The following is a 15,219-nucleotide window of genomic DNA, read 5'->3' as shown; positions in this document are numbered from 1 at the left end:
CTATCCCATGTGTTTGTACTGAGATCTGTCCCGAGGAATTTGCACTTGGTTGGCTGTCAGCTTGTGGTGGATATGGTAAAGGCAGAGGGTTATCACGATAACCAACCCCAGTATCAGGCCCAAAATCAGAGGCAGGGTTTCTTCTAACTGCTCCCTCTGGTCCACCGGGCACTTGTGTTCTGCAGGGAAAGGAAGAAAAGGAAAAAGAGAGAAAAAGAGAAGGGAATGAGACATTGCAAATCTGAACGCCTGCTGCAGTAGGGAACCGACCCCCCGGAGTCACGGTTCTGTGCCGGGGGTCCCTGCGCAGAGCAAAAATAGCCACAGCAGGAAGGAGAGACAGCAACAGTCATCGGAGTCCCAGGGAGAAAATCAATTGCTTTGGAGGAAAGTGAAATCACAGTCACAACGCAGGGTTTGGAGGGAGAGGTAACATCTATCAAACCAGCCAGCGCGGTGGGAGAAAATGCTTTCATGCCTGTAAGCTCCTCTTCAGGCCTCTGCCACACCAGTACAGCAATGGCCCTGTTGGGAATGGGACAGTGAAAGTACAAGTTTCCTGACCATGGCTGAACATCTGCTTTGTTTATTTAGTTATAAAGTCTATAAATATTGTATCACAAGACCTCAACATCAGTAGGTCTTTAACCCTGCATCAGACTTACCCTGCTCACGGTTAAAAAGATTTTCCCCCTCTATCTGCAAGTTGACAGAATTGTAACAGCATCTCTCCCCTCTCTCTGAGCTCCCCATGGGGAGTTTACCAGCACTGGCAGAGCACACGTGTGGCCAAACAGCATCCTGGCACCCCATGGTTTTTGTCAAATATGGCAAAGGATGAGCAGAAGCAACACGAGCCTCCCCGGTGTTTTCCCTTCTGGCCTACGAGTCCCCATCATAGTCTAATAAACCACTAGAAAATAATAATAAGCACCCAATGGGAAAACACTTTCCTATTTAGCTTGCAAAGGCACAGCCACCAAGGTTAGGAAACACGTTACGCTGGTAATCCTGGTTCAGCTCCCTTACACTTCCAGAGCCTACTGCAGGCCTGAATGACAGAATCACGATTTACTTTTTTCCCCACAGGACTCTTGCCCATCCGTGCCGATGGACAGGCAGAGCCGATGCTGCCGAGATGGGGCTGCCGGACCAAAAAGAAGAAAAATGCCAACTCGCGGGGGGAAGGGGGGGAAAAGGGTTATGGGGTACAGGAGGGACAGTGATCTGGCCCCTGGATCATCATCTTCACAGTACTAGAATTGTGCTGAAAACAATGAAAACAGCAATTACTTTAAAAAAAAAAAAAAGTAAAAAAAAAAAAGTTAAAAAAAAAAAAAAAAGGCTGCATGTTAGATGAACACAAAGGGCACCACTAATTCCTCCCCTCACTAGACTGTCCAGATGGGTTCCCCAGGCAGCTGATTGCAAGACGCAGAGATCTGCAATAACCAGGAATGGCAAACGCTCTGCAAATCTAACGGCATGTGGCAAAGAGCAGGAAAAACCCAGAGACCCCCCAGGCCCAAGCAGGACACGACAGCAGGGACGGCTCCTCCGGGAGCTCCGGCGTGGAGCCGTCCTCCCAGCACCAAGCTCGCAGAGATGCCATTAGGAAACGTCTCGAGCTGTAAATGAAGTGAAACAAAAAAAGCAAAAGTGAAACGTAGTCTAACAAAAAAAAAAATGTCCTTTTCGGTTCCAGTTGCTCACTGTCTCACTAGAGGAGTGATTAATCACCAGGACTGTTACAGGCGATTCAGCAATTGCTGCAATGCAGGGGTTTTGTTTGTTTGTATTAAGGAGAAAAGGGAAAAAAAAAATCCTGATTATTATTTAGCTCCCAAAATTGGGTTTCTAGAGTTTTATAAAATTCTTCCCGGTTTCTAGAGCTTTATAAAATTCTTCCCGGTCTAGAATGCTAAGGCCTGACCAGACCGGCAGCACCAAGGCAGAGACTGCACGCCTTTCCTTAAACAAGAATGACGCTGTGTTTGCAGGAGAATGGGGTGAACGCAGGGGTCTGCAGCCAGTGAAGAAGGCAAAGCTAAAAGCACCAGTGCTGCGACGCAGAGGACTAACCCAACTCTAACATACTTACTTGCGATATTTGAACTCCCAGCTTTTGCCAAAGCAAACCGGCTGCAGAGCGCAAAACGTGCCAGAGGACATGGCCAGAACTCCAGTGTCCTCAGAAAGCCACAGTTGTATTTAAGTGTCTGAATCTTAACTCAAAGAGGTGTCAATTCTTGCAAGCAGCCAAGGAAGATAGTTCTTTATCCTGACACTTTTTAAAGAGGATTAAAAGAAAAAAAAGCCCATAAGGGGGGGGGAAAAATCAAAGCAAAGCTTGCAGTCTCCAGCAGCACACCCACAAACCGTGCCGCTCTCCCCAGCTGCACGTCCCCGGGGGCAAAAAGCACCCTGCCCCGGCAGCGAAGGCAGCCTTGCAGAGCAGCCACCTCCTGCCTTACCAACACCTTCTCCTCACAAGACGCATCCGTTTTCTCGTTTTGGAGCAGATCGCCAAAGTCCGTGCTCTTTGAAGAGCATAGGAGGAATGGGAACGGGGCTGTGGGGGACACAGCATGGCAGCACAGGCAAGTGCAAAGCACAAAGACATTTGCAGAGGATCTAAGGCTCCCCACATGCTGACTGCTAGGAGGATAAATTTTGTATTTTAACATTCATACGGTGTTAAAATACATCATTTTACAACAAAAATATTTTCACATTTGTAACAGTGTGTACTTCACCATTTGTGCTGCATTTTTCACCCCAAAAGTTCCAAGCATTGCACAGGCACTGAGGTCCACACCACCATGGAGAGGTAGGTAACAGGTATCATTCCTGGTCTATCAGCAAAGGAAAACACAAAGGGGGAGTGGGAAGGGAGAAGGGTTTGCATAAAGTCCACAGCAGACACAAATCCAGACACTCAACCCCATCAAGCACCGTGCAGGCAGGTGGGCTGGCTGATGCACGACAAATGAAACGCCATCGCACTGGGAACTGCCGTGTATTTGAAATCAATGCCTTCTGCAGGAAAACAGCCCTTTCCACCAAATTTTCCTGAGTATTTTGTTTCAGGTCACAGGAATCTCCGCATGTGCCCAAATCGCTGGGTTTTACCCTCAGTCCAGGAAAGCAAAAAGGTCCCTGGCAAATTTTAACTACGTGAAAAGTAGTTCATGTGATGCTGGGAGTTTTGCTGCATCCTGCACCCGGCAGGGTCACCCCTCTGCCAGAGAGGTGCCACCCCGCAGCCCCGGTCCCTGCGGGCAGATACAAAAGAGGCGTTTAGGTACGTTCCACGTTGTTCTTTTGTGCTGTGCTTCCTCCGACACCCCGCAGCACCCAGGCTCACGTACCGCCACGGTTTCTATGGTGAGTGCTTGTCCAATTTCAGTATTAGGCTACGAAACCACCCAACAGGCCCATTTTCTTGTTTCAGCATCCTTCTGCGGAACAAATAGCAGCAAGGCAAAAAAAAAAATCAGCAGTTTCCCACAGTCACGACCGCAAGCCTGAGGACCAGTGCAGGGGCTGTTCAAAGGGATGGAAAAACAGCTCAGTTGTGTCTGGCATGGTAGGATGGATTTTGGAGATTTTGAGATGGGCATTTATAAGTGATTAGCTCAAAAAAGAAAGACTGGGTGCTTTTTTAAATGTGGCCGCATACCTTGCAAAGAGGACCTACTTGGTGCCAAGGACCTTTGAGAAAATGTGACCCTCGTTTGGGGTGGCTCAGAGGGAGATGAGACCTCCCAGGATCCTGGTCCCTAATTCTCAGCCTTTGTACCCCTTTGTATTTTGCATTATTTTGATTAAAAACAGAAGAGCTGACAATTTCTGTGGTTTTTTTTCACCAATTTAAACACTCTCCTTGCACCCTCTTGATCCAACTCTCTTTTACACCAAAAAATGTACACACAATTTCCCTATTAAATAAATTTCCCAAGCTCTGAATGAAAAAAATGTTCTGCTGCTTCTGTATTGAAAAAGGTAAATACATGTATTTATGTACATTTATATATATATACATATGTATGTGTTTGTAAGGGTTGGAAGCAGTGTCTTTAAAAAAAAAAATAAAATGGATATTCTAGCACATGAGTTTAAGCATTCAAAAAAATCAAAGCAATCCAGTCACGCCCTACAAGCTTTTAAATCCATCCCAGACAGGACAGTGTCAGGACTAATGACAAAACCTTCCCCCCGTTTCTTTGCGGTAAAAGGGCCCTGACCCTCCTGCATCTCGGCGATTCTTCTGCTCTAGCAGGTCTCCTTCTCTATTCTAAAATATTTTAAAATGTTCTGTAGCTTGTTCATAATTAATAGGAATTTTACCTAATGGGAAATTAATGAACCAAAAAGGAGAAGGCTAATTACTGTAATTTAAGATTGGCAGCGATTCTCAGACCCCACAAAGGATCATGTTTTGCCATGCACGTGCCGAGGACGCGCTGGTCCGCGGGGCTGGTGGGGACGCGCCGCGGGGTGAGGCGGCAGAGCCCTGTGTGAAGCTTCACTGATAAATGCCCTCTCGGGCATTTCTGACCATCCTCTCCAGGTGCTCTTTGCTATTGAACTTCCAGGGGAATTAAATAGAAAGCAGTGTCATTGAATAACGAGAGCAACAACAATAAGCCAGAAAGCTTGACAAAGAAAGAAACAGTGCTTTCCTCAGAAGGAGGAATTCCCCACACGTTTAAAGATTGCTAAACCAAGTGGGGTCTCCTCGTGTCCTGGATTTAAAAAAAAAAAAAACAAACTACAACAACGCAGGAAAAAACCAAACAAAACAATTTACCACCTGATACAAAAGAGCATATCATGAAAAAGGCAGGTAGTCCCCCTTTGGCAATGAACTCCGAGTTTGACTGTTTAAACTGTGAGCTCTCGGACGTTACAAGTTTGGTATCACAGAGACACAACAGCTAAAATTGAGTCCAGACTTGCATATTTTAAATATGCTTTTCTCAGCCTCCAAGGTCTGCCCAGCCAAACCCTGAGTGTAGGAAGCCTGGATCCACAGGAGGAGGGAGAGAATGAAAATGTGCCAACAGACATGATACGAAACTATGAAATTCTACCTTTTTCTCCCTGTAGCCTACGCAAAACGTGGTACTACTTCGATAGGAAAAAAAAAAAAAAAAAAAATTGTAATTTATTTGTGCCCACGGATGAAACCTACTCCATACTACACTGGCCTTGCCATGAGTAACGCAGCCACGCAGAGCTCTGCCAGAGCCAGTGTACATAATAGCATGTATTTACTACATCAGTCAGAGGAACGTGAGTCATGAGCCTAAGTGCTCAGCTCTGTAGTCAGCGCTGGTTTTTTATTGTGTTCTATGTTATTTTGCATGTGGGAAATATTTAAGCCACGCGTTTTTAATGCTAGGCTTGAAAATAACACCACCATTTTCCAGCTCATTATTAAAAGATTTGGCTATTGCACATTTTATTTGCATCTTGTTAAAATAACGGAGTTAACTAATTTGCTAAGATGGCACTATAAAAAGGAGACTAGTCTTGAAGCCCTAATTCAGGCAAGCATGTTTAGACTCCCTCGTTCAACCTGACAGAAAAGGCAGAGGGAAGTCGGGGAGGAGGAGCACCACGGGTTCCTCAGGATAAAGGCAGGCAAAATCTGCAGGAATTCTGCCCCACGGCAGTACTGCTGCTGACTTCAGTACAACCCTTTGATACGAACAGCACGTGTTAACTCACATTTTCTTTTATCCACAATTAACATCAAAGAAACCTAAGAAGAACAGCATCCCATGTGTTTGGCGCATGAGGCGCCTCACTGAAGTCCCTGTTATGCTTCCTTCACCCTCGCAACGAGCATTAATCAAACGGAAGCCAGCAATGTGCATTGCAAGTATTTCCTCCTGCCGCAGCCCCAAGCTTTCCTCGGGGTGCTGTGGCCCTAAAAAGCCCTTGGAGCTGTACTGAAACACCTTCTGTGCTGCAGGGGAGACGCCTAAGCCTCGCAGGGCTCCTCAGGGATCAGGCAGTTCTGGGGCTTACTGGCAACGCAGCCGGATGAGTCCTTACAGAACTCATATTGCCAACATACATGCAACGACAGCCCGTGTCTTGATCAAATAGCAGCTGGGCTGAATTTGTAAAGGCTTTGGGGAGACCACGGAGGCAGGGAATGGGCTGGAGGGACTGCAGGGAGCACTGACAACCCGCTGGAGGGAGGGGAAGGTGCTCTGATAAAGGTGGGACCCTTCAGTACCTTGCAACACCCCCAAAGGCCTTGGCAGCGTCAGCATCTCGGGGATGCAGGACGGGCCTTTGCCCTGCACCTTACCTTCACTGAAGACAAAATCTGCGGTGATGTCGAAGGGCTGGACACGCACTTCTGACAGCAAGAGCTGCACAGACTTCTGGTGGTCGCTGGAGATGAGGGAGATGGTCTGCTGTGCCTGGCACTCGTAGGACTTCCCAGCTGGGGTGACCAGGGCAGAGAGCCGGTGTGAGCTGGCCGTGTGCTTCCCGGCTGGCCAAGGGGCAGAAACAGCAGAGGTCAGGTCCCGTCTCTGGGGGACCGACGTGACTTCATTAACAAAGCTAATGAATTGAACGCAAGGGTATGCAGGCGGTGTGCAATGCGGCAGCCGCATGCTCCACTGCTCTTAAAGCAGCATTTTCTCCTGGGGTGGGGCCACGCTTTCGGCATGACACCCCCACACAGCCGGGGCAGTTCCCGCACTGGGGCTGCCTGTCCGCAAGCAGGAACAGACGGCTGCAGCGTTCGGTCCTGCCGGCACGAAGGAGAGCTGGCTCTGCCGCTGCCAGCTACGCTCATGTCACAGGACTTGAAGTCCATAAAGTCGGAGGAATGGTAGAAAAGATGTGTATGCAGGTTTCAGCCTCGGACTGTGCTCGTACTCCCCATGTTTGGGAAACGGCAATTCCTGAGGCTGCACTTGGGCTCTAAATTCAGGTGGAAAGGAGCAATGCAATTTTGGGACCTCACTACAAAGCAAAACAGGCCATAACACCCTTCCTGAAAATACAACATGACCATTTCACCCAAGTATAGATTATGAGAAAATATTTTCCCATCACATCAAGCTTGTTTTATAAATGATGGCCGAATGCGGCTCAGCAAGGTGGAATGAGGGATGCCTTCCACCTCCCGCTCTTCTGCAGCCCTTTGTTCCCCTCCAGCAGCACAGAAAGGCAATCAGTGTTTCACATTTGCGGAGGGTGATGAGGCATGGCCACCACCGTGTTTTGGGGACACAAACAGTAGAAACATCAGTGGGAAAAACAGCTCCACGACCAGCGTCTTATGCCACAAACTCTTAATGCACCATTCACTGGAGTTTAAAAATCTTAACAACAACTTGCAAATGAGAGTATTTCAATTTTCAATACAAGACAACTCATTCCTGAGCAGAACTGAAATAAAAACAAAATGAAAGCCAAAAGAAAGGAAACCCAGTGAGAAAAGAGGTGGCTGTTGGGTGTGGAGGCGTGTAGGGGTATGGATATTGATGTCAATCTCATCGTTATCTTGGGAAACCGCTGCTTCCCACCTATCCAACCATCATCAGAATGGAGGAGATAATTAATCTTAAAAAACATCTCCCGCAGGAAAGGAGACAAATTTTTCCAGGCCAGGCGGACCCCTGCCCTGCTGCCCACCCCCTCGGGCCCCTGGGTCCTGCTGGGAGGGCCCGGAGCAGCGCAGCAATTGTAGCAATTAAAAATGAGAATATAAAGGGGGGGGGGGGGGGGGGGGGGGAAATTAATACGCAGCTTAAAACCGGCACCTGGTCCCAGCTTTGTCAGGTGAGTTTGGGGTTTCTTTTTTCCCCGTTAAGCTGCATTTAGGCGAGTGGCCCGCGGGGTGGTCGTGTGTCGTCCCCCCCTCCCCGGCTCCCCCTGACCCCAGGGATCTGCTTTAAACCCCGTCCCCCAGGCGCTTACGGCTGACGGCGTCCTTGAAGTAGGTGCGCTCGGCGGTGTCGTAGGTGAACTGGATCCGGCTGAGCCTCCAGAAGGCCTCCTGCCCCCGGGACGTGTTGTGCCCCTCCTGCCGAGACAGGGCCGGTCAGGAGCCCGGCGATACCCCCCGCACCCCCCAGCTCCCGGGGGGAGCCCCGTACCTTCAGGAAGAACAGTTTGAGGGTGTACGCTTGCTCCAGCCAGGAGATCTCCAGCTCCGACTCGTTGGTGCCGCACTTGCCCTTCATCTCGGCGCCCCGCGACAGCGGGATATCGGCTTGCTCCGTGATCAGCTGCCAACGGGGAGCGGGGCTCAGGGGGGCGGCCCCGGGACACCCCACCACCCCCCCCCCCCGATACCCACAGGCCCCCCACGGCCCCGGCTGAACATCCTCGGAAGGGATAAAGGACTTTCCAAAACTACCGGCGGGTTTCCCCCCCGCCTCCCCTGCCGGTCCAACGTGCAGCGGCTCCGCGGCTGCGGCAAGCCCGCGCCCCGGCCGCCCCGCAGCTCCCCCGGCGCCCCCCGGCCCCCACTCACATCCACGTAGTTGCTGGCCCACACGTCGTAGGGGACGATGAACTTGGCGGCGAATTCCGCCATGAGACACGTCGTCCGGTTTTCCCGCACCACGAAAATGTCCTTTTCGGGGTTAGGGGAGAGCCCGGAGAGATTTTCAACTTCTTGCTCCGCAGCCAGGCGAGCCGCGGCGTCTGCGGGCAAAGAGGCGCTGAGCGGCGGCAGTGCCCGCGGCCTTTTGCCGGCTCACATTAACACCCCCCCCGACCCGCTGGAGTAAGCTCCTCTGTCGCGACGGGGCGTCCCTGTCGCGATAGAGCGGGCAGTGGAAATGGGGCAGCCGCTGGCGGTGAAGCAGGACCGGTGCTCTAGCAGCGCCAGGTCGGTCTCAGCGCCAGCAGCTGCCTCATCGCGACAGGGCTCCGTGTCGCGATTCGCCGCCGCGGTACTCACGCAAGAGGAAGAGCAGCCCCGGGAGGCGCCCCCCGGCCATCCTCCCTGCTCGGCCCCGGCGTGTCCGCGGCTGCTGCTCCTCCGAAAGGGTCCGCTCCGGAGGAAAGAAAGCAAAAAAATAAAAAGAAGAAATATTAAAAAAAAAAAAGGGAGGAAAAAACCCCTGAAACACCTCCTTCCTCAGGAGCTCACAGGCTGCAAAAGCACTCTGCTGCGGAGTGGCGGGGAGGAGGGACGGGGAAGAGTGTGTGGGTGTGTGGGGAGGAGGAAGAGGAGGAGGAGGAGGGGAGATGCCGGCGGCGCTGATGGAGGCGCCCACGCCGAGGGACGGGGCGTACGCGGCGGGAGGAGGGATTCCCCCCTCCTCCGGCCTGGGGGCCCGCCGCCCCCCGCCGAGGGGCTCTCGGGGATCCCCGCGGGGAGCCCGGCGGAGGGGGAGCCGGGGGGGCCCGGGCCGGCCCGACGGTGCCGCCGGAGCGGGGCTAAACCGCAGCGAGCGGCCGCCGCTGCCCGGGCGCACCCCGCAACGGGCCCGGCCCGGGGCACACGGCTCCCCGCCGCCCCCGCTCCCCTTGGGGGCCGCTCCGGCCGGGCAGCCGCCGTCCCGGGCCGCGCCGGCGGGGAAGCGAGCCGCCAAAGCGGGACAGCGGAGGGAGGGGGGGGGGGGGCTGGTTATCTAGTCCAGCGCCGGCTGCTCACGGAGCGTCAGTAATTTCGGTGAAGGCGAACAGCTGCTTCGTGTTTTAATTTAGAAAGAAACGTGCAGCTATTTTTGTGTGACAAGGTCAGAAGCAAACCCGGCACCCTTTTGTAAACGGCCGCCAACGCACCTGAGTTCTTAAGATGTCGTGACATACTCTAAAACAGACCATCACGTAGCAAGGGGAGCGGTCCCGACAGCACCGAGGAGGTGCATTAAAACAATACAGGCCGTGCCTCCGCGGAGCGATACCGGGGGGATTTGGGGCACAGCGGGGTGCGCCTCGGGGGGCGGGAAGGGCTGGTCCCTGCCAGGCCCCAGGTCCGGGGCGCTCAGGAGAGCAGGGGCTGCAAGGCGGGGGGGGGCTAAAAGCAGGGCGCACCCCATCCCTGCCGGGAGGGCTGCCCCCGGGCAATCCCCTTTAGTCCCTGTAACACCGGTGCCTGCGTCTCCCCGCTCCCGAGCGGGGTCTCCGGGGAGGAGCCGGCGCGTCCCCCGCCCGCAGGCACGGCCAGCCCCGCTCCGCCGCCCGGCCCGGCCGCTCCCGGGGCAGCGCTGGCCCCCCCGGCCCCCCGCCTTGCGCTCCGGGGTTTCGCCTTTCCCCCGGCCAGGCGATGCGACGTTAAAATATCTATTTCGCCTCTCATCGGGAGCCTTTACGGCCCTTTAATGCGCTGCCACCCTCGCCCCGGCACGAAGAGCGCACCCGAATATTTACAATTTACAGGGACACCGGTCCCAGCAGCAGCGGGCGACAGCAGCCTACGGAGGATAATTTTTTTCGTAAAGAGCCGAAAGGCCAGCAGCTGTTTGGAGCGCATGGCGTTACGCAGATTCACTAGCAATTCGCATTTCTAGTTCGGGAAAAGGAGTCCGGAGGAAACGGTCCAGGGTTTTGCGAAGCCAGGTATTACGAGGTGAGTTCTGATTTCTCTGCCAGGGCACACCTGCAGAGAGGGGCTTTTCTTGCTGGGAAATAGCTCTTTAAAAATAAAAGCAGATACTGAAGCAACATACTGATTTTTGTAACTATTCTATTGAAATCCCTTTTCTGCTGGCTGCACATATTAAATATTATATTCTGGCCACTTCCTCTCTCTCCTGTTTTATGATAAAGAGTCGTTCCTGCCCGCCAAAATGGAGCCAGACCTGTGCCAGTCGTGATACAGGATTAATCTACGGATAATAGTTTCAGGGGACTATATAAAAGAAAAAAATATAATCTTGTATACGAGGCTCTTTCACTGCAATAGACTGTATTTCTGTGGTGAATTTAATGCCTGGTCTTTCCCTGATGACCTCGGTATTTAACTAGCCTCTATTTCCTCCTCTAGCTCCCTATTTAATTTCCAATTTTTTTGAGGTTTCTAGGTAGCTTCTAAGCCTCCAAATAAATACATGATCCTGAGCAGCTGCCCGTGCATCCAGCCTGTGCAGGAGGGTACCACAGGGAGCAGCTGGCTGAGAGACACAGGCAAGCCTGACCCACAGCCCCCCGAGCCCCCTGGCGCAGAACCGTGCTCTGCCGGCACCCGCCAGCTGCACAGCACAACAAAAAAGCCTTCGGCTTCAGTGACAATCCCTACTTCCAGCCTGCAGAGCGGTGTTTATCCGGCTCTCCCTGGCAAAAAAGGGAAAGGCCTAAGATTTCCTAACAGCAAGCAAGCCCCAAAACATTGACAGAGCAGAAAGGTCTCACCTGAGGGATCCAGTGCCACATTAGCTGACCCAAAATGCTGTGACCAGGGCCAATTTATGGTCACAGATTGGATCACCTGGAGCCAGCCCTGCAACCTGCCCTTACCCCCAGCTGTGGGGACTGCCTGTGTCTCTCTGAAGGCTGAATCCCCCTTGCTACCCCCCAACTACCAGACAGCAATAACTCTTACCAGCCTCCTCGCAGGGAGCACGCAGCACGGTGACAGTGGGGCTGCGGCACTGGGACCGCTGCTGGTGCATCCCCAGGAGCCGGGTCTTCTGGTCAAGCGGGTCTGGGACATGTCTGCCACTGGCAGCCGGCTTCACAGGCAGCCCCTGGGCAATAGCATATGGAGCGTGCAAGGAAATCGGGCCGCGAGGGGTATTTTGGGTCTCTGGCAATGCAGTTTGACTGCACTCGAGCGGGGTGGGGGTTAAACAGACCCCCACTTGGAAACAGTCAAGCTATGACCAACCCCCAAATTACTGGAAGTGAAAGGATAGGGGGCTGCCTGTGAGGCCAGGGTGTCGTGACCCTCCCCATCACAGCTGCGCTGAATTTTTCTGAAGAGATTCAGAGAGGGAGAATCTGCCACTTCCCTCGATGAAATTTCACTGAAGTGGAATCCATCACCCCGGCGGCGAACGACATTTTAAACTGCTTTAACGCAGTATCAATGTTCAAATTGATTAGCCTATTTCATCTCAATGGAAATTCTCACCTCATTACATTAGCGGCCAAACTTCAAATAATTTTTGAATCAAATACTACTTAAACAGTATTTCAAAATACTTAGCTGACAAAATTAATCACTTAATTTCAAATTACTGTCTGCATTTTATGCTAAATTGTCAATGGATGAAATATGTAGCAGTTCTGGGAGCTGAGCCTGCAAGCTGAGGCTACCCAGCTCCACTGTTTCCCAGAAGCACATTTTCTCTCTGACTTGATAAATGTCTCGCTCCTGGCTGAGCAGCGAGCACAGACTCAAAAGGAGGCTGTGGACAGTATTTCCTAGCCTTCCGAAACCAGCGTATCCCCTGATGCACAGGATACTTGCCAGGGAATTAAGACAGGCAGGTTTGATTTTCCTCAGAGAGGGACATGAGCTGAACCCAAGCCCTCTATTTCCAGTTATTTCTTTAACAGGTAGGGCAGTGGTTTCCAGCCAGGCTGTGAGTGAGCCTAAGAAAACTAGTAACATTCGATGCTTCACCATCTGGTTCCCTCCATATCTGGTGTCAATTTTGCTTCTCCTTACTGGCTAGAAACCACTGCAGTAGGCAACAGTATAAAATGCCAGCTCGCAGCACTGTCTCCACCAGCTCTGTTTTAGAAGACATTTTTAATTAAAAAAATAATAAAAAAAAATCTATATATTAAAAAAATCACTGCCCTTTTTGAGATGCCAGCTCCTGTCCAGCATGCTCTAAGACTGCTGCTGCTCCCGGCTCCCTCCCTCCAGCACTCGAGAAGAGGACCAGCCAAGCTTAGAGAGCAGGGAGAGCTGCTCCCAGTAGCACAGGCACACACAACTTGGCTTTATAATGCTATAGATCATAAGGAGCTGGAGATGCCTCTGCAGGTTAAGTGGCATCAGAATGGGAGTTCTGAATAGGCATCACGAGTTTGTTTAAATCCTGCCTTAAACGCCTAAAGACTTCACTGACCTCTGTCTCAGTTGCATTCTCAAGGTAGTGCTGCTACACTGTACTCGGGTTGCTGCATCTCAAGGTAGTGCTGCTACACTGTACTCGGGTAGTTCTGTAGTGCTGCGAGGACCAATGCTGCACAATTCTTCTATCACTTAAAAGAAATAAGACTCCTTTGAATAAATAAGCTGTGATAGAAATATATTTACACTATGCACATTTTTACAGGAAATACAATTTAGTAAAAATTTGTAAGTAATAAGACCACCACCACCCCCCTACAATTCACTACAGTCAAAACTAAAGGTTTTGAATTTTTAAGGTTTTTATTAGAGAAGTTGAAAGTTTCATCTCAGGACTGACAATAACATAATTATCTCTTTTCATTTATTTTGTTTATAGGAATATGTAGAATTTGTTTGTACAAGCATATACAACAAAGTAATTGGTGCTTAGTACATTGAAATCAGGAATCTGATTTGTTCTAAACTACCAGTTTTCCATGCAGTCATCTTTGAATTGGCAGCATGGACAAATTCCAAGCGGAATGCTTACATGCATTGTTTTGCAATATAACTACAGCAAGCGCTGGAAACATGCAAATTAACACATTAGCAAATTGGGTTTATATCTAATGGACATAAAAAGGTTATTCCTGATATGAAATTCTGAAAATCTGCATAAATACTTCTGTGTAAAATTAAATTAGTTATGTACTTTTCTTTTACTACAAGTATCAAGAATGCCCACGTAATTAATATACACACATATATATAGAGACCTTGTTATGCTAAAAGTCTTTGTAATTAATCAAACAATACTCTGTGCCATACATTTATTCAGTATTTACCAGCTAGTAGAATGACTGTGGTCATATAGTAGGCATTACAGTCTTAGTAGCATTTGTATCACATGCAAACATACTCTTAGCATTTCTGTTTACTAGTTTTATCACGTGGCAACATGTATGTGATTTTCTACAATGTTGTGATTCTGAAGTGTATAAATACTTTTTACATTTTCACAGTTACAAACTTTTTGCCAAAAGCCGTTTAAACAATCTTTAAGTTACAATGAACTGTAATATCTGGGATCTGCCGCAGCAGGATCAAAATGCAATTTCTATACAAGCAATGTAGGATGTAAACTTTTCTTAAAGTGCCTAATATGTAATTCCTTAGAGCACTGATCAGTTTTGGCACAAATACACTGTATTTCCCTCACGCTAACCATTGCAGTAACTTTTACAGGATATCGGCTTCTTTCAGACATGATAGAGTTGATATGGCACTTGTGAATGACATCATTGGACTGCAGAAATATCCTGTCAAGTTACTGTTACAGTTGATGAATTTGGCCGATGACTTTGTACATATTGTACTTTTGAATATACGCAGTTAACTTTCAACTGCCTACTGTCTGCTGCCTGAAAAATACTTTGAAATCTAATTTAAAATTGCCCAAACTCAACTCCTTACTATACTGATTATTACGGTGACTTAGCAGAAGATCCAGTTCAGTGGGCTCGACGACATCAGGTGCTGAGCATCTGACGAGCTGTTGCTTCTCAGGATCTGGCAGCATGGGGTTTCTACACAATATATCACACGTGAGAATAAAAATGGTAAATAACATGACTTGACTACAGTTTTGTTGCCATCTGAGATGATGTTAAAAATATCTGTTGTGTTTCAAGGCTCTGATTGTGTAAGTCTCTTGCAGGCAAGCTGCCTGTTGAGATACAGAAAGGAATACAGGACTGGGTTTAAAAACTGTCTTCATCTTCCAATTAGTGTTTTTCTAAACAAAGGAAATTCTTATCATGGAAATCCAACAAAGGAAATTCAGTGCCCAGTGTTAAAAAAGAAATAATGCAAACCTTAAGACTTGGTGGTCCATAGCTACACTTTATATATTAAAAAAACAAAAAACAAAAAACAAAAAAACCCAACCAAAACACCACACCCCCCCCCAAAAAAAGGAGAAAAAAAAAAAAAGCCCACTTTTCAACCTCAGCAACGTTATTTTGAATTTTGCTCTCTTTTTAAGGATGCTGTATTCTCCAACTTCAATTCGCTTGTTGAGGCTTTAGACCACTGTTGCTGGCCTGCGATCCATCTCTGCTTCCAGCTTCACCATCTGCTGCATCTCCTTTGCCTGCAATCCAAAATAACCACATGAAGCATTGCATTAGACCTTTTGTTCAAAATTAAGCACGTTT

General features: G+C 49.6%; 2 protein-coding genes across 4 annotated transcripts in view; both read right to left on the bottom strand.

Moving 5' to 3' along the window:
• On the bottom strand, window positions 1–8,987 carry LAMP5 (lysosomal associated membrane protein family member 5; the record flags this gene model as incomplete). Its single annotated transcript, XM_082305951.1, has 6 exons — window positions 1–179; window positions 6,329–6,517; window positions 7,957–8,062; window positions 8,136–8,267; window positions 8,516–8,688; window positions 8,948–8,987. 6 exons carry the CDS (start codon window positions 8,985–8,987, stop codon window positions 1–3), a joined length of 819 nt encoding a protein of 272 aa, XP_082162077.1.
• A 6,015-nt stretch (window positions 8,988–15,002) lies between these two features.
• Window positions 15,003–15,219, bottom strand: part of PLCB4 (phospholipase C beta 4) — a 207,317-nt gene continuing 207,100 nt past the window's right edge. For all 3 annotated transcript variants that reach the window (XM_082306164.1, XM_082306165.1, XM_082306163.1), the window contains one exon: window positions 15,003–15,155. In XM_082306164.1, coding sequence (XP_082162290.1) covers window positions 15,067–15,155 — 89 coding nt within the window. In that variant the 3' untranslated portion in view covers window positions 15,003–15,066. The remainder of the gene's footprint in view (window positions 15,156–15,219) is intronic.

The sequence above is a fragment of the Platalea leucorodia genome, assembly GCF_965183815.1.
Source record: "Platalea leucorodia genome assembly, chromosome: 3".
In the NCBI taxonomy this organism is placed as follows: domain Eukaryota; kingdom Metazoa; phylum Chordata; class Aves; order Pelecaniformes; family Threskiornithidae; genus Platalea; species Platalea leucorodia.
Note: the sequence above shows the minus strand (reverse complement) of the source record. Positions and strands in the feature narration are given on the sequence as shown.